We start from the raw sequence: 24,398 nt of genomic DNA, 5'->3' as shown, positions 1-24,398 counted from the left end.
TCCAAGCCTGTGGAAAGTATTAAGTATCAAGACCACCATCCTGACACATGGCCTCCGGGGGTTGAAGTTCTGAGGGACTCTCACACACCAGCAGATTTTGAGAATAACTGAGGAAGTGCCATCAGAAAACAGACCTCTCAATGGGATGAACCACTGCCAGATACTATAGCTGGTATGGCTGACTTTGGGAAATTGGTTTAAAATAGCAGGACCGGTGGAAAGCATGAGGCTCTAATCATGGCAGGACAAGAACAAGCACTCAGCTCTAAATCAATAGGGACGGTCCTCCTGAGACAATCCAGCACCTAATAGCAGGATGCATGATACAGACAGGAACTAGATGGACTTCTGGCACTTCAGGATTTTACATGGAAGCATCAGAAATCCCAAATCACAATCATGTTGTGATTTTAAATTAATTCAGCTTAATTTTAATTTTAAATTAATTACACTAATGGTATTTTATGTGTATATAGAGTACCATACCACTTTAATGTAATATACTACGTTTTTTTTATATTTATATTTACATCACGTTTTTCATGCCGACTCATCTTGTTTTAAGTAATTACAGTCTCTTTCTCTCTCTTCAGAGACCGGGTGGTATTGAGTTACTCTCCATAATCTCAGAATTTATTTCAGAGCCTCAACGATGTGAGAGCTTTGTGTGAAACTTCACTACCTCATGGGGCTCTACTGTTTCAAGTACAGTAGGTTTGTCTCTCAAGTTTGTCAGAATCATCACCCAAGACATAGTCCTTGCATCTTTTTTATTCCATTGTTGCATTACTGATGTACGGTTTGAGAGAGGGAGGGACTGCGACCTCAGACCAGACAGACGGTGACCATCTGCCTGAAGGTTTTGTTCCAATGGCATTAGTGGCACAATGTGGAAAGCGTTAAACTGTTTCTGGTCTCTAATAGCTTTGTAGTTTGAGGCAAAAGAATGATATATATATATATTTTATGTATATATATATATTTTTTTTTTTTTTTTTTATTTAATATATTTTATTAAAAAAGAATGACCCAGTTAGACTTCAAAAATAAACCCCAAGTTGAAAAATAACCTCAATATTACACTTTAAGTGGCCTGTTATATTTTTTTTAAAGAAAGAAGAAGGGACAAAAGACTGTAAAAATATATTATTTTAAATCTAACCATAAAATGTAACAAGAAACACATATATGATAACAAAAATAATAAGAAAAAAATATATAATATAAAATATAATCATTAATGATTTGCTATGCAGGGACTTCTGGAAATGTCTTTTTTTTTATTATACTTATAAATAATGTAATCACAAGGTGGCTTTTAGAGTTTGTTCACTTATAACGGCAATTTTAAAAATAATTTACTGTAAAAGTTCACAAATTTGAACTGTACGTTATATAATTCATACATTTTTACTTCCAAAAACCCTGTATTTTATTGCATTTTACAGCACAATGACGTCCTATCTGATTTTAAACCACTGATCTATATAAATCTTTTATAGATGAATGATAAAACATTTATAATAATAATATCATTTTTTGTCATGCTAAGGTAACTGTAGTGTACCAATAACAGGTAAAGAAGTAAAAACTGTAGCATTTATACAATATTTTTCTGTATTAACAAAGTCGTTAACTTTGAAATTGAAAAACATTGCACACTTTGAATTTTATTTTAACATGACACTTGAAATACTTTCTTCTCTTTTAGCATGACCTCTCAAAACTTTGCACTTGACCTTCATTAGCTGTGAGTTTTTGGTTTGCAGGTCTAAAACCATATCCTCTGTATTTTTCATGAATTTGCTGCTATTAGGAGTTTCAATAGGTCCACAAGAAGGAGGAGGTAGAATGAGACAGTCTCTCTGTTCACATGGTCACGGGCATGAATCCCAAAGGAACAATTGTCCCACTCAGTTAAAGTTACCCAGAAGAATGCTGAGAGGAAGTAATGCGTACAAATGTAGTGCAGGGATGGTGAAGGGGTGAGAAAGTGCAGAGTGAAAGAAGAAGGGTCATATCCCCATCCAGTGGCCAATTGAAATACAGCAATTTCCCTTGTGTGTAGCTCATTAAAAGTTCTGCAGAGAGGAGTTTTTTTTTTGCCATGTCATTGGTTTTCGAAAGTTTTAGGTCAGTGTCAAAGTGCCTGATTTTTTATGAATATTAAAATAGCATTGCCATAGATAGATAGATAGGTCCCTAGCGATCTAAATCTTCTCATCTTTTCAATGAAGTGATCCCTGCTTAGGATCTAGGACAATCTTAAATATCTTAAATACCACGCAACTGATATCAGGTTCCTTGATATGCTCTATATTAAGCCTTTTCCAAATGTGGATCATCGTGTTCCATTGTGTCATGTCCCCACCTCGTTTGAACTTGCTATGACAGAGAGCTAGAGATCAGTGACACTGACTCCTGTATGGGACGGAGGGATCTGATGCTGCTGCTATCCTTGGTGATGTACAGCTCAATCCAATTAGGCTTCACCTCCGGACTGTGATGCAGCGCGCGGGGCGAACACTCCTGCTCAGTCGCTGCTCCGCTGAGCGCTGTGCTTGACTGTCTTTACGCGCGCCGCTTTCCACTTTCAACACACTATCATGGCTTCGTGGCGAGAATAATCAACAGTTTCGGGGTTTTGTCCAGCTTCGTCTTTGTGCTTAATTCGCGCGAGTTGCTTGTGAGATTTGGTCCATACAGAATGAAGAGGAACGACTGCCCTTTCAGAATGGGGACATGATTTCATTGACCCCATTACAGCAGAACTACTGAAGTCCAGGGCCCTTGTTAAGATTCCTCCTTTCATAATCCTCTACTTTCTAAAAACTGTGTGCTTTGGAGACTTGATTTAGCCTGCAAAGTTTGTTGGTTCATTAATTTTTTTGGAGCATAAAATAGGGTCATTATAGTGTTGGGAGTTCTGAATGCATTGAATTCATAAAATGATATTTTTATTGTATTAATGGCTTTATTTAGAACTCCACTTTTATTTTTTTTATAATCATGCCTATGCATTATAAAAAATATTATTGAAGGAATTTTTCTGTTACATGATAAGATGTCCTGAAATGTCTTTGATTTTCAGGTGCAACCATGGAGGGCCTTGTCTGAGGTGGATTCATCGAAGTACTCCTAATTGACATCTGAATTAGCATAACATTTGAGTAGTAGCAGTCATGACTGAGAGGGCAAACTTCGGAGCTCAGAGGGTCTCACGGCCACAAGGCTCACTCCCGCCAGAACCTATCGACATTATCCGGACAAAAGCCAGATCCAGAAGAGTCCGGATCAATGTGGGTGGGCTGGTCCATGAGGTGCTATGGAGAACCCTGGACCGACTGCCACGAACCCGTCTGGGGAAACTCAGAGACTGCAATACCCATGAAACCTTAATGGAGATCTGTGACGACTACAGTCTAAATGATAATGAGTATTTCTTTGACAGGCACCCAGGTGCCTTTTCCTCCATTTTAAACTTTTACCGGACTGGCAAGCTACACATGATGGAAGAGATGTGCGCTCTGTCCTTTGGTCAGGAGCTTGACTACTGGGGCATCGATGAGATCTACCTGGAGTCATGTTGCCAGGCACGGTACCATCAGAAGAAGGAGCAGATGAATGAAGAGCTGAGGAGAGAGGCTGAAACTCTCAGGGAGAAGGAAGGAGATCAGGTGGAAACGGGCTGCTGTCCAGACAAAAGGCAGAAGCTCTGGGATTTGCTGGAGAAACCCAGCTCTTCTGTAGCGGCCAAGGTAGGGCAAGCACATGGCCCACACATACACAGTTCAAAATATCAGAGTGTATTCACACTAATTTATCTAATTATCAGCCGGACTAATTATTAATTTATGACATTTTCTCTTAGGATGTTCCATTTGTGCGTCTGAGCGAACATTAGATCAACAAACTAGCACTTAAAAAAATACTGAAGAGCGTTAGCCCAAATATTCAGTTTGAAATGAATTATTAATTTGTCTTACAATGACTAGGGGCAAATTCAAGGGTAAAGTTTGGACTGCAAAATTCTGAGACTGATGCCAGCAGTGATATGATGAAATATGAAACCCAAAGATGAATTTATAAATACACACATCCCATATGCATTTCCCCGGCTGTCGTGATTAACATATTAGCCCAGGCTTTTATGCCACAAAAGAAGAGGCATATTTTTTTGTGGTATATAGCTTGCTAGAGGGAAGATTTATGACTCTGCATGTCAGTGTGAAACTATTTTGGCTGTATTTTCCATCAGAGATGTTTGCTATTGCTCTTTATTTTGCCGATGTGGTGAGATGCTGCACGGATGACTGATATACGCATGCGTTACTTAATTAAGAATGATTAAGAATGAGTCAATAAAACAAAAACACTGTCATGGTCTGTTAAATTTAAAGATGGTGCTTTAAATATCTCTCATTGTGGATTTAAGTAAGTTTTGACTAATTATATTTTCTTACACATTAGTAGATTGTCCCGGTAGAAGGTTGTTGAGAATATTAAAATGCTTTTTCACAGCTGCTCAGGAGCTTTGTCTCCACTCACTGCCCAGTCTCAATACACAGATCGCCTACTTCCCAGAATACAGACAGGGAAAGCAGTCAGAAGAGCCATTAGTGAAATGCTTTAATGTACAGGATTTTTTTACCTTGCCCTTTGTCTCTCGAGAAAAGAGACTTTCCAAGGGGTAAATAAAAGCAGAAATGAAAAAAGTTGACAAATATGTTTGATAAAACTCACTAGAATCCTAAACAAAACTGCATTTTGTGCCATAATAATAGTAACTATCATCATAATAGTAACAATGTTAGCATTTTAATTATGATGACTAACATTCTCATTAAGTTGATCTATGATTATATAAATGGTTATAGATTATATTTGAACTTTTTTATATTTTTTGTTTTAAATATATATTAAAATAACATTAGACTTTTATTCCATACATTTAATGTTCAACATTTGGAGCAGAACACTGAACTCAGTGTAACTAAAAGTAAAGGCTGATGCGATAGGTCTTAAAAAGAAGGTTGAAATAAAGGGAAAGTGACAAAAGTGAGGAGAGAAAAGACAGATGGTAATACTCATAAACATTCCCACTAGCCAGCTGAGTGAACTCTTAGCATCAAATTAAACTGTATCCACATGTTTTCTTGGGCATATTTGTCAACAGCTGTTACCTGACCAGAGAGGACAAGGTATATCATCTCACTCTGATTCATTGTGTTTGGCAGATTTACATTGGCATTATGTGTGGTAGTGGGACTGGGCAGGTGGAGTAGCACGTTCTGCTCTCAGAGAGGAAGATGAAGGTTGAGTCACTGCCACTATGATTTGTTGCCAGTCAATCGTTTGAGTGAGTCAGCACAAACACACAGCGTCCATTCAGCCTACACCTATCGGCTATAATGTCTGCTCTGACAGGCCAGAAGCAGCTCTGTATTGACTGAAATCACCTTCAGCTTAGTTCAGTTTATCATATCACCACTGTTCACTGAAGGGAGGTTTGAGATGGAAAAAAAACTGACAGGATTGCAACAAGCCTATTTAGAAGGTATGGTATGCGTGTGCTAACAATATATAGCAGTATATTAAATTACAAAGCAGTTCTCTTCAGTAAACCCCACTTTACTGTAGCTCTGAATTTTTTTATGCTTGTGTCTGGGTTTTAGGGAGGACAGAGCAAACCTCTTTACATTGCAGGGGTCCAGTCGTAATTAATCGCATGTGAGCTGTAAGATTAATGGCAAATAGTTCCTAACCTTGCCCTCCACCTTCACTTCTGTGGGTTCAGTGGTTTGGTTATTGGACACTGCCTTTTGAGCAGGAAGTGACTGGTGAGCTACGGAGGAGGTATTTCCCAATGCATGTTGATGCATATTGCAGCAGAATATTGCCAGTAATACTTTACTTTGATGCATGATGTGTTTCAGTACATTCCCATTATATATAATGGGAATGTACTGAAACACATCATATATATATATATAATTTATAATTTATATTTTTTTTTTCCAGTCAACAGACAAAATATTTTTAAGTGTATAGTATAAAACATATATAAACATATTACATAGAAAATTTAGTCCAACAGCACAGTTCAAGGAAATTTATTTTTAGCTTTAAAAATGTCTATATATGGTTTCAGATATCAAAATACATTACAAAATGCACTTCGAGAAGTAAGAACATACATCCAGTTGAAATATATGTTTGGGGTAAATGCAATATGTAATTATTAAATATATTTTGGACAAACATTTTTTCGAAGAAGAAGAATTGCCAAAAATGGCTAGGGTTAGTTAATTGTGTAACTAACCCTAAAAACAAAATTTATTTATTTATTAATTACCAATACATTTTGAAATATTTTAATGTATAGATTTTTGCTTTATGTTTTGGGAGGGACTACTTAGCCGTTACATGCTTTGCGGAGCTCATTAAATTATTTAGTAATGACAATGTGTTTATCCTTTCAAGTACTTGCAAATAAGCTGTTATGATTTCTATCAAGCTATAAAAGGGAAGATATTTGCAACTGGACAATTGCTGGGTTGTTGAAAACATAAAGTGAACAGTGGCTAGTTTAGCGGTCAGCATATACCGCTCTCTGTGAGGCAATGGAGACTTAATCTCCTTTGGTGCTTTACCTAGTCTGCTCCTACAAATAGACTGAGGGCCCTGGCTTATGGCTAGTGTGTAATGTGGTCACGTGTTTAGCCAGAGCAGTTAATCAATTAGTGAAGGCAGTTTTCCACCCTGCGGAAGTTATTAAGAGCGGCAGGGGACGTTGACTTTTTTGCGCTGTTTCAAAATGCCAAGTCGAGCATTGTGAATCACCTGGGTAGATTAATTTATTTTAATAAGCATTTTAACCAGCCATTTTCTTGTCTTAGAGAAATTTTTTTAACATCTCTATGGTTTGATGTGCTGGCTGAGGAGTGAGGTATCTGGTGTATTTGGGTTTTTTCTTCGTGTTTAACTGTTCCATTTCCCATTGACTCTGCTTATCTCAGAGGACTTGTGTGGTGTATGTCCTCTCAAAAGTTCAGAGGACTCTAACCCTTTCCTTTAAAGGTGCTGTATGTAGGATTGACACCGAGTGGTTGAACTAGGTATTGCAGTCCAAATTCAAAATATTAGAGAGGGTTTTTTTCACCCGGCCCCTCCTCCTCAGACTTGACGCAGGTTGCCAGATTGACGACACCAACAGTAACGAGCTCACTTGACGATGACTGAAATGAAATACGCTGTGTTTTCCGCCAACTGGCAACCCGGGGTGACGAAATACAATTGGGTAAACTGGCAGTGGCGGGGTTTCACAAACCATAACAAAGACCGACATTCCGGCCCGGAACGCACATTTTCAAAGGAGAATAACTTGACTGTAGCATTGTTTTTCAGATAAACAAGTATGTTAACTTAGCATGTTTCTTAAATATCTGCAAACATATTATGGTATTTTTATGCTTCAGTAGAGTCAAAAACTTACATACAGCACCTTTAAAGAGCTGGTCTGTCGCATCACCTTCATTTGTTTTGTAAACCTCCTGAGCCTTTAGTAAGCAATGCAAAGAGACATCATACAGTATAACAATGGATGAGGGTATTAGTACCTCAGGAAATGATTTTGGTTGAATTTGCACTCTTATGTTCCTCTCATTTTAGATGTTTTGATCATTTCAATTGGTAGTCAAGCTAGTCTTGGCTAAAAAAGAATGAAAGAAACAAACAAAAACATATTTCCTTACTACTCAGCATCTTATACAGAATCTTTGCTACTGAAAATATGAAATTAAGTGCCTTAGATCAGCCTTTTACAAAGGAAATATGTCTATTTTTCTCCATGAGTCCCACAGAGAAAGTGAGTCATCCTGTGGAGCGTCTCTCTTCTGAGTGACTATTTTATATGACTAAAATGCTTAAATATATTTAAGATATAAGATATTCTAAAATGCAAAAATATTTATTCAAAATATCACTTCACATAAAATACAATTTATAAAATCTTAAATAAACATGTTTTTTTAAGATTAGTTAACTTAATTAATAATATGCTTTTGAAAATTGTTTTATAAAGCAGTAAAAATAATACATGATATATCACTAAAAGGCATAAATATTTATTTGTTTTTCATATGAATTGCAATTTTAAAAATAAATCTCAAATATAGTTTTACTTAACATTTTTATAGCATTTTTATGAATCTCGAAAAGCTATAAGAACTATACTTGATATTGTGAGACATCTTATCAGATATCATAATCTGTAAAGAGGTGTTCACTGCAGATTGTTTTGATGAGATCACTGTTCCTCTGAAATGTCTGTGGTGTGAATAATTTATGTGTATTTACAGTAATTGATCATGACATGATACTCTATGCTCTCAGCTCTGTGGACCGAGCGGAAATTCTCTGCGCCAAGCACATGGATGGGAAAGGGGGAGAAAGGGAAAAAGAAGGAAAAGCTCTTTGTCTGTGGAGGTTCTGTTACTAAATAAAGAGGCATGGGCTCTGGCTGAGACTCTGGGTGCAAGGAGATACCCGGTGAATTCCCCTCTCAGACATCACAGCAAGAGCCGTGGAGGTCAACAGACAAAGTAAATGTGAAGATGAGTAAAGGTTACATCCAGTGCTCTTTTAAGAGTCTGTTAGATCCTATTAACTTTAGTGAGATTGCATTAATAATTTTAAAACAATTCATCCTTTGTCCACTTCAGTAAAGGCATTATTTCTCAATGTACTTATAGAGTGAGGATGGTAAATCGATCTCCTTTCATGATTATTATAGACTAATTTCTAGACAAATAGAAATTATTATAGACTAATAATAGATTATAGACTATTTTCATGTGAATAATGTGCTGTAAAGAGACAGATGAATGTTTAATGTGGTATGTAACCCTATATACTTTCGATTTAATTTAATTATATTTCAAACATGAGTTAATGGTGTCAATTACATTTACAATTAAAACAGTTTTTCAAAACAATTGAACACTTCATCTTAAAATAGCTATTAAAAATAAAAACATTTTAACTATATAGTAAGTCTATATGTTCACACATTTTGACAAAATCTAGAAAAAAAATGGCAGAACATTTTTCCAGTTCAGTTATTAAATCCATGTGAGAGTTCAGACGAAGGTTAAAACTATGAAATTCAAAGCTGAGATATCCTCAAATGAGAATAGACATCTCTGAATTGAAAGTAATTGTCACGTTATGTAATCCAGTGCTTTGAAAAGGAAAGGCTGAGCTTGTGACCCAAAGGGAGCAAAGTACTGTACATAGGCCCATCGTGGGCGTTGAACAGTGGAGCAAGTCCTTTAGCCTCTCTGCCGACTCAGAGGAGTTTCCATCCCTCACAATGTCACACAATTATGTAGTTAAGCCTGAGAAACCTAAAGGGATTTATCTTTAATCGGAGTAATGAACAAACAAAATAGCTACAGTTCCACCTTTGATTCAACTCTGATGGATAAAAGCCCAAGTTATAGACATGATCTGATCCTGTATTTGAAGCTTCATTGAGGGTTAAAGCCAATTACTAATGTAGCGTGACCTACAATCAATAGCTACTGTGTCTATCAGTAGTGTGTCTAGCATTTTTGTAGCTTGTATGACCTTGTCACGTTCATATTCTAATAATCGAATGACTTGAAATTACTTCATTTTTATATGAATTTCATTACAGCAGTAACATTTTTAATGCTTTCCTTATCCTTAATCCTTAAAGTCACTGCATACATGGAAATGTTCAAATGCAGATGCAATTATGTACAAAAAAGTTTGTGCTACACACAGATATTTTATAGTTTGAGTTTAAGCAGTTGGAAAACTTTTAAAGGGCGTCTCAAAGACGGTTATCAACTGTGGTGTAACAAAGCTCCTTCTGTAGTATTTAGCGAAATGCGAAGCCAATGTCAGAGGTGCACAAGAGTATGAATCTGCCAAACAGCCTCAGTTTAAGCCATGAAAGCATTGCCAACAAAATGCTATTTTTACGTGACAAAGCTGAAAGTTACTAGACAAAATCATTTCTATGAGGTTGATCAATACTGAGAATGTTAGAAGATTATTAGCCTACATTTATATCAGAATAGTCAATGGGAATATTAAGACTATAAATCAAAGTTATTAAAATGTTGGATGTTTAACAAATATTATCAGATGACAAATACAGTGATATTTTTGAAGAAATTCTATTTCTGTGAAATCTTGGTTATGAAGGACTGGTGCTTTTAAGGGCATGTATGCATGGAAGATTTCCTCCTGTCTCTTCATATTATAATCTATATTGACCTTTGGGTCAGTGATCAAGTAATTGGATTCTTTTTCATTGTTATGTGTCTCAGGACTCAGTTTAGGTCATTACTGTGTAATATATATACACAAAGATAATAGATATCTTAAAAGTAATATATACATAAATACACACACTCACACAGAGTATAATTATTCTTTTTTTATTTAGTATATTTTTATTTTTTAATTTATATTTAATATAATTATTATTTCTTTAGAATATATATATATATTGTTAAAATAATATAGATATTAAAGAAAGCACTATACTGAAAGCAGATAGCCAGGTTTTGTATAAGCAGATCAGATCTCATGCTGTTGTGCTAATGATGCTCTTTCTTGGGCAATCTGTGTGCTATTCATACAGTGTGACAACAAAATACATGCTATTAGCTCCACCTACCCAACCCACAAGAGCTAAAACCCTGCCACGGGCAGGAGCACTGCCAGTCTTGTAGGATAAGACTTAGAGTTTTATCCTCTGAGCTCAACCTCACCTTGAACCCAGTTGTGATTTTCGTTCTGTGAAATGATTTTTGGGGGGCAAATGTCGGACAAATTCTCGTGGATCTAGTATGAGGGCAGATATCTTAGATTGTGTTAAAAATAGTCAGTGGCAGTTGGACAGACTGAATAGCAGGCTGTAACACTGTGTTTAAGTAGAGGTTGCCTGCCTACCCCCCTTGTGTGGCTGAATATTTTGCATGCGAGTAAGTGGTAGGCTGAGGGCTAGCCTGTAAATCACAAGCAGTCATCAGGGCCACATTATTGACTAATCACTATAATCACGACCCCCTGCTTCCTCCCACCCCCGCGCATGCAAAGACACTGTCAAACACAGTCGTCATCTTACTATCTTGTAGCTCAGCTGATTTCATGCGTGTTGGAAACTCTATTCGTTTCGCATGTTCACAGACACTCCATTGCGCATTATAGAGGAGCTGGATAGTGTGTCTCTTACTCAGCAAAAGCTACTTGACAAATGTGGGAGTTAAGCTCCAAATTAACCTGTCCTATAAAAAACACACAATCAAACAGATCTCATGACACTCCTTTATAAATAACCCTTCAGTATCGATCAAGATATTCTTGGGTTTCCAGACAGAGTTTCTTCTTCCTCTTATGGCTGTAATGATAACAATGTTCTCCAGAAATAATTTAACCTTCACTTCCTCTCAGGAAGAGAGGCGTCTTCTGGGACGCTTTGTTTATAGTTTTACACTGCCTTCAGTTGAAACATCAAATGATGACTGAAAGTATCTTAATCCTAGTTTGTTTATTTAAATTTGATATTTTCCTCCCTTTCGTTAGTAAGGTGTTTCTCAAGTAGTTCAACAGAGAGAAAACAGAAAAAAACGGCCTATCAAGCAATAGATGCCAATATTGCTTGTGCAAACAACACACTTCACCCTACTCTGAGGGAAGAGCTGAAAGCTTGGCCTGTTGTAATTGTTTCTGAGAGAACACATTACTGAGTCATTCGAGCATCTGACCAAGGTTTGTAGATAAAAGAAGATGGATTTAACACTTTAACTCCTGAATCACAGGCCTTTTGCTGGATTAGTGGTTTGTAGACTGAAGGAGCTGTCCATGGTGCTGCTCTGAAACATGAATCAGCGTTACCAAATATTCATTAGTTCTTTCCAGAAAAAAATAGCTCATTCATATATATATATATTTTTTTTTCATAGAAAAATATTTCATGTTCTTGTTTTCCTGGTCTTTGACTCACATATGAACCTTCCACTTTTTGCAATACAGGTAAATCCACCTCACCCTGAAGATTAAAAGGCAAATCCTCATGTTCGGCTAGATTGCTTTCAGTTAGCAGTATTTCCATATACATATTATTTGTGATTATTTTTAGATCCTTGGTTCAGTGCCAAGACAATAATTCTGTGGGCAGTGAGTTTGAATGAGAAAAATCAGCTAGTTTTTTTTTTTTTGGCCAAACTCACCATAAAATTCAAATGTTCCAAGGACCAAAGCAGCTTAACTCCACACTCTAGTAGATACCTAAACCAGACTCACATTTCATTTCACCCTGCCTTTACATCATGTACATTGTTAGTTTGGCAGTCTCTTGGAATTGTACGTATGCGATATCTCAATACTGCAACTCCATGAAAGGGGATTAAAGATCATGTAAAATTATACACTGAAGACAAATATGTATTTATTTATGTGTTTATGATATGGTTTCAATGCAATTCTTGATTCTGGTCTATAGCACCATCTACTGGTCAGATGAAATGCGGTATATTTTTCTGCTCATCCGAGTAAATTAAATTGGCTCTACTTTCATGTCTCTTGAATCACTCCATATAGATTCACTCTCTCATTTCATACTAATGCAACTGTGTCGCAGTTAAATTGTAGAGAAAATTACTTAAGTATTAATGTTAGTGTAATATTGTTGCAGCATTTATCTTGTTACCAATAGTTTTGTACATTATTTCATGTCCACATACACTGGAAAAAATAGAAACAATTTTCACTCAGAAATTGCTAGTAAATTTCCGAATTACAAAGAAATGGCAAATAACACATTGAATTAAACATTACATTTTGAAGTAGATGAACTGAAATAGTATTTTCTTGTAAAATGCACTTTTTACAGTGGATTTATTTATTTGTGAAGTAGCGATCATTTCCTGTCTGGGTTTTCTTTCAGATAATATTGTTTCCAATCGCCTTTTTGAGAGTAATTCTATTTATTTTAATTAATGACACAAAGACATTATTAACAACATTAGCTGCCAGAAGGGAAAAAAACATTTAAGTGGTTTTAAAACATTACAGAAAGTTTCAAAAGGTTCCAAAAAGTTTATGTATAATATAAGTCATTCATATAATAATAATAATAATAATAATAATAATGTAAGAAATGCGGTTTGCAAAGAGCCCACTTCTGATGTACATGGTAGTTTCCTAATAAAATTAATTTTATTTAAAATTATTTTTTAGATTTAAATTTTATTTTTACAATTTTTAATACTTTTCATTACATTTCAAAATGTCATTCTGAAAATAGAAAATGCCACAGACTCAAAGAACATCATTAACGCATTTCGTCCTTTAAGAAACACATTAAACAAATGCCAAAACAAAACAAAAGCCTTTGTGACATCAGCAAGGTAGTACCCTTTCTCTAAGACAGAATTAAATTAAGGTTAGGTGACTTGAAGGATCTCTTGGTGCTTCCTGTGCTTTCCTATGCACATAAGCCCTGGCCCAATGCCAGAAATCTCCCTGTGTTGAGATCACTGCCCATGTAATCACGTTTATACAGATCCACAGATGAGGACAGTTAACTAATCCTCCTGCCTTTCTCCTTCAGTACTTATCGCTCCTGTCTCTCCTGTGTTGAGAACAAATACAGCCCTACTGCATGTGTCAGCAGAGGCATTCAACTGAGGCCTGTATGACATACCTTGATGTAAATGTTTTTCCCAGAACCTCAGTGAAACTGATTAATGAGCTGACCACAACGACACATCAGGCTGGGAATTCATGTCCTTCAAACTTAAAGTCACCATAAAGTCAGAACACTGCTCTGATTTTAGTGCCATTCCATCAGCTGGTGTAGGTCTGACACAGCTCATAATAGCAGGGTGACTGTGATGTTTTTAGAAAATGTATTAGTAGTAAACAGGCAGCTCTTTTTGATGATAGCATGTATATATTTAAAAAAAAAAAAAAAATTTTTTTTTTAGTAATTTTGACAGAATTTTTTTTTTTAAATGTTATTTGTTAATTGTAATACTGTTTATTTGGTTTATTTATGGATGGCAAATATAATGTAAAAGTCAATACAATGCCATTTTACTGTAAAATATTTTTTTCAGAAGTAGGAATTATCAAAAAAGCCAACATGTACACTTTTTTTTTTACAGTAAAACATCATTAAAACGTTGTTAAATATTGTTCAAATGAAAGTCTGAATAGCTAATAAATTGCATTCTGCATTCCCAGAATTTCTGTATGTATACCATCAAATTTATTTGGATTTTATTTAGAAAGTAAGCTTATTGTCTTTGACAATGTGCATTGAGTGTTTTAAATTGCATTTTATATTTTTAGTCTATGTTTATGCCATTATTTTAGTGTAATGTTTTTTTTTTTTTGTACTGTAGTAAAAATGTTTACATACAGTCCTTTGTTCAGTATGTGACAGCTGGGAATTTGTTTTAATGCAGAAATATTTTCCTAATAATGTGAAGCCTTTTCTGACTAGAAAACTAAAAAATCATGCAAAATGAGTCTCATTTGGATGGTATATAACATGTCCTGTAGAGTTACCTCAGTGACCCTCTCCCCAGGGATTAAAATCAGCTCTTTTTTACTCTTATCTTCGTGGATATGTCAACCTCTGACTGGACTTTAGGTCTCTTGGTCACAGCCAGACGCTACTCAACCCTACCTGGCAGGGACAATCCCTGCGTCATGCGATGGCAATTACAGGCTCCCTGGGAGCTAATCAGAGTCCTTTCCTTATACTTCTACTCCATTACACAATGTCAAATACCTCTAGCAGCAAACATACGCATTCATTTGTGCCTTCCTGTTGACCCCGACATTTGTTTAGCCTGGCTCATCAGTTGTTTAACGTGCTCTAGCAACACTCAATACTTGGGTAATCAATGACAACAAAGCACTCTGTTTTACTATACAACTGACACTGATGTAGCAAGCAAAGTTATACTGTTTAGATGCTTTAGATTTGGCCTTTTTATAGGTTTTCCTTGCACTGCATCATTGAAGCCCTCACCAAGACTCTTAAATTAGCCTTAAACTCTTAACTGAAAAAGCATGTTACTGTTGCAATCAGAACATCGTGACATTTTTCACTCTTGTTTAAGAACATATGGACCTTGCGAAGGTGTTCACATGGTCGTCTGTGTGGGAGGACATTTCAGGATAATTGTAATAGGATTGAGTTTCTATCTATAGTAAGGATATGGAAAGGTTAGGAGCAGTTACTCAGTATTTCCCCTCCCCCCACAAGGGAAGAATCAACCAGTAATCTCTTTAGTTTTCCTTAAACATTGTAACATTAAGCATTCTAGTATAGAATATTGGGCTGGCAAATTGTGTCACAGTGCTTATTGTGTGAAACTAGTGAAAACATCCATTCCTTAGTGCACTGATATTTTTAGGAGAGTTGAACAATTTGGATTGGGCGTAATATGACTTGATATTTGTCTGTGGTGTGATTAATTCTGGTGTAATATCATGAAGTTGATCAAATGTGCTGAATATATTTAGAAGTGTGTTATGACATTTCTTTCATAATGGTATTTACGCCACCCACAATGACAGGACCGTGTCAAGGTCAGCCGTTTTATTCTCCACCCAGGATCATTATTAATCCCCTCTTAATGCAGTTCCAGGGAACGAGTAACAGTTTCTCGATTTGTTGCTCATTGTCTTTTGTAGTACGTTATAGTTTGTTACTTCTTTGAGGATGACAATATCGTTTATAAGGGCATAATGGCAGTACAATAATCTAAATGAGTTCCCTAAAACTCATACTTGAAATATGTCAATTCTAAACTTTTACATTAAATGTCTATTGTGTTAAAGCATGAAAGTATAAAGGTAAGAAAAGTAAGTAGATGGGTGTTGTAACTGGAAGCTGGTGGCATCATGAAAACCATTTCATATCATTGAAGGATTTCTGAAGAGGCCTAAAATTGATACAGCAATTTTAAGGCATATTAAGGCTCAATTTATAAACATCTCTTGATCAATGTCCATTTTTTAGTTTAAAATAAGAAACTCAAGTAGTACCTTTTCCAAAAGTATGATTAATGCATTTATTGACATTGATAAATGGCAGTAAGATAACATGTTGTCCCAAAATTTCAGCAGAAATAGGGTCAGACTTCACGCCTACCTGAAAAGCATTCACAGACTGACATTATCATTTAAAAAGTTTTGCATTGTTAATGCTTGTTTTTTGTGTGAGAATGTGATGTTTCCTCTACCTGTAATGCAGCAAACAGAGAAATTGATTTGATGAAATGCAATATAATAGCCAGACAAGTAACTCAGTCTGATCAGGGTTATTTGATTACCTTGCAAGAAGATTTAGATGACCTCACGAGACAACCTCCATATTCTAACAAAGTAGCTGATCAGTAAGTGCTTGTCAAAGCCATTTGTGAATTGATGTGCAGTTGGAGAACGAGAGAACAGACGAAGCAGATCACATTATCCTAATAAGGATGAGGGCACAGTCTCTTTCACTCTCTCATTCTGTTTGCTCTTAGTCCCATTAGCCTTTGCTTTATTATTATTATTAAATATTACAAGAAATGTCACTATTTCTTTAAACTTTTGAATACCTGTAACACAATTTTTACAATTACAAAACTACCTTTAGGCTATTTTGATTTCGAATTAAGTGCCTACACTGACAAACTTAGGTAACACTATATTTTGATATGTGTATTTACATATATTCTGAATGAGTATACAGTGGTCACAATTAGTTGGACACTTCAGAGTTTGTATATGGAGTAAATGATGTTACGTCACTAAATGCTTTCCTCTTTTTGTTTTTTTGCAGATTCTGGCCATAATATCAATTCTGTTCATCATTCTTTCAACCATTGCACTGTCATTGAACACCCTGCCTGAGTTACAAGTGATTGATGAATTCGGACAATCCAACGACAACCCGAACCTGGCCCACGTTGAAGCCATTTGTATCGCCTGGTTCACTATGGAGTACCTTCTCCGCTTTTTGTCTTCTCCCAACAAGTGGAAGTTCTTCAAAGGGCCACTCAATGTCATTGATCTGCTGGCTATCCTTCCTTACTACGTCACAATATTCCTCACAGAATCCAACAAGAGTGTCCTCCAGTTCCAGAATGTGCGCAGGGTAGTTCAGATCTTCCGGATCATGAGAATCCTGAGAATTCTGAAACTCGCGAGACACTCGACTGGTCTCCAGTCTCTTGGGTTCACGCTGAGAAGAAGCTATAATGAACTCGGACTGCTGATATTGTTTTTAGCCATGGGCATCATGATCTTCTCCAGTCTGGTGTTCTTTGCTGAGAAAGATGAAGATGCCACGAAATTCACCAGTATTCCCGCTTCATTCTGGTGGGCAACAATTACTATGACAACTGTAGGTTATGGAGATATCTATCCCCAAACCCTTCTGGGAAAAATAGTGGGGGGTCTCTGTTGCATCGCTGGTGTGTTAGTGATCGCTCTGCCCATTCCCATTATTGTGAACAACTTCTCTGAGTTCTACAAAGAGCAGAAGCGACAAGAAAAGGCTATCAAACGAAGAGAAGCGCTTGAGAGGGCCAAGAGGAACGGAAGCATTGTGTCGATGAACTTGAAAGATGCCTTCGCTCGCAATATGGAACTATTGGATGTCGTGATAGAAAAGAATGAGGACAAGGGCGCAGACAATCAACTTTCACCCAGTCGCTGGAACTATCAGAAGAACCCAAACTCTGACTTGGGTTCCAAAGGCTACGATGCGAAATATCAAGAAATAGGTCAGCTGGCTTCTCCAGAACGATTATTCAAACCTACTTCAAGCCCTCAACGTCTGAATGCGAAATCCCTCGAGCAAATGTACAACCAGATGACGGCCGCCTCATCCATGAGCAGCAGCGGACCTTCGGCTTCCAAAGCGAGCACTATTGTAAAAGAAGAAGAAATGGAGATGAAGGTAGTGCAGTGCGAACCACGGCACAAAGAGAGACCCGTCACTGAGATAAGAAGCCTGTCCAGCGTTGACAGTTTCGCCAGCTGTGCCACAGACATCAGTGAGGTAGAGAGAAGCGCGCTACTGCCAAATTTCGCAGGAGCGCAGACAAGGCATCCACGCGCTCCTCCACCGCTCGACCTCAGCCAGATCACCTCCCTGGAGAAACGGGCTCCTGAGAAAGCAAAGCAGCCCACGATCATCAAAGAGGGCCTCTACGAGTTTGTTCAATGCAAGTCAGACAGCAGCACCATGTCGCAGGGCGAAGAGAACCTAAGCTTTGATCCGAGCGGTGAAAACGTGAGGAGCCCTCCACGAGGAAACCAAATCAAAGTCAAGGGACTCAAAGTGAACTTCACCGAATCTGCAGACGAGGGCGCTTCCAACTTGCACTTAGTCGTGACGGATGACGCGGCCACACTGACACCAAAGCTACCGGTATCTGATCCATTACTGCTGCCGGGTTCTCCTCGGCACAGTCCCAGAGCCCCAGGGAAAGGCTTTGAAGGGGACGGAGCCACAAGCTCTCCAGGGTTCAGTCTGTCGTCTTCCGATAGCCAAAGAGGGAGAAACCACATCGATAGAGCCGCCGTTACTCCCACCTCCCCTAAAAGTGCACAAAACTGTGCTTCTGCCACGGTTGGTGCCATTGCAGCAGAAGACAACATTCAAAGTGGACAGAAGGTGGACAACCACCTCCTTTCACCTGATATTCTCAAGTCTTCAGGGGAGGGAGGTCGCTCACCACCATGTGAAACTAGCATGTGATGCGATGGGTTGCATTAACATGTTCACGTTCACAGAACGAATGCATCAAAGTATGTGGACAGAAAGAGGCATACTGATGTAGTGAAGGGGATTTTCTTTTGTCTTTCTTCGACACTATCGGACTGCATAGCCGCAGAGATTGACTTTATGATCCTGAGAGAGAAGGTCTGCTCTCAACGTCAAGAGCTTAGTGATATTCATACAGAGGGAGGACATTAAAAAACAAATCATACTCTTATTATTCTATCATCATTTTGTAACAGTACAACCCTCCATGTGAAGGATTAGTTAGCTGAATTATATATATTTCAAATCATAGGCTGATTCAGACAACTGTGATAAGATACTACAAATCGTTCTTTGTCATTTACAGCCCACTGAGCAGATGTTGTGCGTACACATTTTTTAAGACTAACCACTGTAACATTTTTGTTGGGTTTGTTTATTAGTTCTGACCAAAGTGGTAGCAGTGTAAATTGGCAGTCAGCATTTAACTTGAAATAATATTTTTGACCAAAATATGCCTTCATTTGATATCAGTGGTCATATATGAAGCAACACGTTTTCAGTTCTCTCTGGAAATGTGGATCAAATCAAATTCCAATTTTTTCTTTTACCATCTCTTTGAGAAAGTAATAGAAAAGGAAAAACGTACCAAAATATAACTGATATCTATATGAGCATGTCTGTTTCAGCGAAGCACAGGTTCAAATGTTTCCATTTGCATCACTTTATAGTTGAGCCAGTCTACTTAGAAATACATACATTCTTGAAATAAATAGTTTAGCATGGTTACTGCGGTGGCGATTCCACATCAGTGAATCTGAGAAACTGTATGGAAAGATCATTGTTTTTTAAACTGCCTTCAATTCAGAATTGAATGACGGCCATAGTAAATCAACTATGCCCTCTGCTGGATGAAGGAAACGGCACTTTATTTCTACGAGATGTCAGCTTGACTGGATGGGAATATTGTACATCAAAGAATGTCATTTTAAAGTTCCTCTCGAGGTGCAATACACTTGACCCGGAAACAAGAAGCTCATTGGATGTCAACAGCTCAATGCAGAACCCTGAGTGTATGATTTGTATATTAACTGTACATTCAAGACATTATCGGCTACATCCATTTAGTGTGTAGAAACACAGGTACACAAGTTGTGATGTCAATCGTACTTAAGTGATTTTTAAAACAAAACTAGGCAGGAACACAAGCCCTGCTTTAAGTATTCAAATCGGTGCCTTTTCATAAACAGTCATTTATGAGAAGGCGTTAAGATCTTTGGTTTGGTTCAGACAAGTATGTACAGAAAGTCCTAATTTTTATAGAGTAAAATATGCAAATATAATTGAGTTCTCAGGGGTTTTTTTTATGTAATCTTGAAAGCCCTAATGTTTCTGTATGTGAAATTCATTGTTTGCTGTTATCAAATCAAAAGGTGATGGAACAGAACACGGAACATAACTAAAGCGCTGCATGATCATCTACTTGCACAAGCATTGAGCAGATTTATCTTTAATACAACTTGACTTTTGTATGTACATTCCAATTTCATTTCTGCATATTTTTTTCCCCAATTAAGTTTGGATCCTAGTTGATATATTAATGTGATATTGTTTATAGTTGTACATCTTTTCTTTGAAATAGTGACTGCATTGTTCCAGATACCTAGAACGACCATTAAACAAAATAAATGTTTGTACAGGACACTATGAGCACATTCTTTTAAAGGGGAGATGCTTCATTAGATGTGAGGAGGGCACACAGATGTAGCAGCTTTTCAATGCGGCTGAGACTTCAGACACATGCTTTACAGTATATCATATTAGCAGACTAAAGTGTCACACAATAAAAAGATACCAAGAAATAAATTTCAAAACCAGTGTTTGTGTAAATGATTTTATTTTCTCACAGACCAACAGCAGAAATGTTCCAAAAACCTGTAAGACACAAATAAAAAAAAAATATTAAAAGTTTGACTTGAGAGGGCAGTTAGTCATAAGCACAAAGATTTTTCTCCCCTGACATTTACTTTAAATTGGCCTAATTCCTAACTGCCTTAAGAGGATATTCAAACCTCTGTAAATGTAAACAATTTCAGAACTTCCCTACTATGTGGTAAACCAGTAAAATTATGAACATGACTACCATACAAGTAATGCCTAAAGACTGTTTTATAGATTAATAAATACAATAAACAGCTTACATACGAGCACATAGTACACAGTATGCAAATTAACAATGAACAAAGTACTACAACTCTACTACAATAATTTTACTCTATTAATGATAGCACATCAGATTACGTAATAACACTTATACTACAATCTACTAATAACCTGAAACACACATTTCCAATATGGTCTGCAAGAACAAACTGAATGCAAATGAAACTAAATGTCAGACTTCTGAGGTCAGGTGCTCACCTAATGGTCTTAGTTCATCCTCCTGACGAGTCTGTTGATCTGGTCCTCCCGGTTTCCTGCATCACCTCCCTCAACAAAGTGGGTGGTCTTCTTGTTCATGCCACCACGAGGGGAGGACAGTTTGAACGGCCAGAGGAAGTTGTTTGCATACTTGAAGTTCTTTCCAACAGTGTAGATCTCATGGATGAGATCCTCAACGCAGATGATTCCGCAACGACCTGGAGAGAAACAAATCATGTGATTAAATCTTTATCTAATAACATAACTACTACTATAATACCTAATGTTCAATCAGGGTGTGCACTGGCTTGTCCTTACCAAGAGACTTCTCGATAAGGGAGTTGTCTGTCAGTGGAATGCGCTGCTTCCTGATCTTGCCATATCCACGCTTGTAGATGAGCTCACGCACAGATTTAAGGTTGGGGTACCTGAAAACAAAAGCAATATGGAATTTTAGCATGCATAGACAGTACATGTAAGTGACAACACATCACATTAGACATGCAGTTCACCCAAAAATGAACTGTCTTCCTCCCAAATGATTCTTCCATTGAACACAACAGTGGAAAGATTGAGGTAATGGACACTCTTCTCTAGGGCTCCACGATAAATATTGCACGATATTTAATGCGCATCTCGTCAGTAAAGCCGGTTCTGTAAAGCTCGGTGTAAATGCTGCTCCACGTGAAAGCACGCACGTGTAGAGATTTACCGCTGATTACAGAACCGGCTTTACTGACGAGATGCGCATTAAATATCGTGCGATATTTATCGTGCAGCCCTACTCTTCTCCATATAATTAAAGTAAATGGAGAATGACAAGTGACTTTATTAGAAATCTTCTGAAGCCACACAACAGATCTGTGCAAGAAACAGAAAATGCATTTAACTTGATACCTTTGATGTAGGGATGTAACGATTAACCGCCTTATTTTGTTAATATAAAGAGATTTATTTTATTTGTGTTACTTATTTATTTGATTTGGGGCTTGTTTACATTTACATTATATTTAAATTTTGTCATTTAGCAGACGCTTTTGTCCAAAGCGACTTACAAATGAGGACAATAGAAGCAATCAACACCAACAAAAGAGCAGTAATACGCAAGTGCTATATTAGTATATTATTATAGTGTTATATTTCAATTTCACAAAGAAATGTGCAGCATTTTGTCCAAGCAATAATAAAAGGACACATTTAATTTATAATTTGTCTTAAATCTCATTTTGTTAAAAAAAAAAATAATAATCGTGAATCGAATCGTGAGTTGAGTGAATCGTTGGTTTGGAGTAACAAAGATGAGCACATGAGAAACTTTAATTTTTGAGCAAGTATACACTACCATTTAAAATTAGGGGTTAGCCAAGTTTATGCTTTTGAATGAAGTCTCATGCTAACAAAGACTGCATTTATTTGATTCAAAATACAGTAAAACTACAAATTTCACAATATTACTTTATAACATACATGTTATTGTAAAATTTATTTTATTCCAGTGATAGCAAATTACTCTAGTCTTGAGTATCACATGACCCTTCAGAAATAATTTTACGCTGATTTGGTGCTCAAGAAACATTTATCAATGTTGAAAACAGTTGTGCTGCTCAACATTTGTGAAAACTGATCCCCCCCTCCCTTGCTGGATAACTATTCATTTCTTTAAAAACAAATCATTGACCCCAAACTTTCAAACAGTATTGTACCTTTAACAATAAGACAGCTGTAAATACACCATGGACATTCACAATTTATACATTATCAACCCAAAACATATTTACGTACCCCCAGGCAATGTAGGGCTCTGCAATTCGGAGCATGTTGATGGAGGCCTTGTTCAGCTTCACAAAGACACCGTTGAAGATCTGGCGGAGACGGAGCAGCTGAAGCACCTTGCGGACTTTGGGGCTGACACCATTGATACTGAGGACAAACAAGGTATTTCATCAACAACTTTCAAAAGAGAGTTTCATTAAGATTAATACTTGGTGGTGGTTTCAGAGGATTTGGCTTATTTTCAAGAGGAATCACCATGGTCGATAAGACGGGGAAAAAAGAGCAACATCATTAACCACAATTGGTGACATCTGTCTGCAACATGGCAGATAAACAAAAACAGCATTTGAAGGTGAAAATTTACCCTCTGATCCTGACGACAAAAGCCAGTTTGGGCTCAGCTGGGACGTAGTAGTTGCCTGCCTTGCGAGCCATCCTGCTCATGCGGATTTCACGCCTGTACATCTGTCTATATTCCTTGTGGTAAGCTTCAGCTCTCTTGAAGATGAGCTTCCTGGTGACTTTGCGGGCCTATGGACACGAGAAAAGATGCATGCTCAATTCTGGCTGTATGCTGATGCTTTTCAACATTATTTTGACCTCTCTTTGGAAACGACAAGGCAAGCAGGTAAGGTCTGAACCACTAACCTTCTTGTCAGCTGCCCCCTTCTTCTGACGGACAGCCTTGATGGCAGCAAACCGCTGTCGCCTCTTCAAGAGGCTTTCAGGGACTGAGGGAACCTTCTTCTTTCTGATGAGAAACCAGAAAATTGCACATTTGTTATTTTCTTGGTATCCACATTAGGCCTGCAAACCAGGCTATAATTACAACGGTCACGTTTCACAAAACAAGTTCACTACGTATAAACTAACGTACGCAACCCATATGTATGTGTGTGTGTGTGTGTGTATATATATATATATATATATATATTATAAACAGTACATAACAACATAATCTTAGACTACTAGGCTGCTTTTATTGATAGGAACAGTACTAGCGTGTAGCATAGCATCATGTCTTTGCCTCAAGTTAGCAGTCAGCTAATGACAGTAAGTAAATGTTGGCTCGAACAAGAGTATTTCCCAACCCAATACCACATTTTGGTATTTACGTACAGAAACACTCAGTCGGACACGTTTTAATGTTATTACATCACCTGCTTTTTCACACGTTGCTGAGCCGATTCAACCCAGGCAACTATACGACATTCACATCAAATTTATTGATTTATCATTCCCCGCTGCTCCCAATTTTCCCATCATAATGCTTAAATATACACATATTGCTCAATTAGGCTCCAAAAAATACCGTATGAGCAATATTACAACCGATGGAAAACGATTTAAATAGCAACGGTGTCCAACTTACGTTTCACCCGCCATT

General features: G+C 37.2%; 2 protein-coding genes across 2 annotated transcripts; one reads left to right on the top strand and one right to left on the bottom strand.

The window, feature by feature from the left end:
- The first annotated feature begins 3,082 nt into the window (after window positions 1-3,082).
- On the top strand, window positions 3,083-20,638 carry LOC107751354 (potassium voltage-gated channel subfamily B member 2-like). The gene is made up of 2 exons (XM_016567052.1): window positions 3,083-3,758; window positions 16,886-20,638. The coding sequence occupies exons 1-2, from the start codon at window positions 3,183-3,185 to the stop codon at window positions 18,809-18,811; spliced, it is 2,502 nt and encodes an 833-aa protein (XP_016422538.1). The 5' UTR covers window positions 3,083-3,182; the 3' UTR covers window positions 18,812-20,638.
- A 59-nt stretch (window positions 20,639-20,697) lies between these two features.
- LOC107751356 (60S ribosomal protein L7-like) lies at window positions 20,698-24,397 on the bottom strand. The gene is made up of 7 exons (XM_016567056.1): window positions 24,384-24,397; window positions 23,660-23,762; window positions 23,376-23,542; window positions 23,021-23,158; window positions 21,557-21,666; window positions 21,239-21,456; window positions 20,698-20,752 (listed from the first exon to the last, which is right to left on the bottom strand). The coding sequence occupies exons 1-6, from the start codon at window positions 24,395-24,397 to the stop codon at window positions 21,248-21,250; spliced, it is 741 nt and encodes a 246-aa protein (XP_016422542.1). The 3' UTR covers window positions 20,698-20,752; window positions 21,239-21,247.
- Between the last annotated feature and the right edge of the window lies 1 nt (window position 24,398).

Source organism: Sinocyclocheilus rhinocerous, unplaced genomic scaffold, assembly GCF_001515625.1.
Source record: "Sinocyclocheilus rhinocerous isolate Xijiao unplaced genomic scaffold, SAMN03320098_v1.1 scaffold2065, whole genome shotgun sequence".
NCBI classification, from domain to species: domain Eukaryota; kingdom Metazoa; phylum Chordata; class Actinopteri; order Cypriniformes; family Cyprinidae; genus Sinocyclocheilus; species Sinocyclocheilus rhinocerous.
The sequence above is the reverse complement of the archived record's forward strand: the minus strand, read 5'-3'. Positions and strand labels throughout refer to the sequence as shown.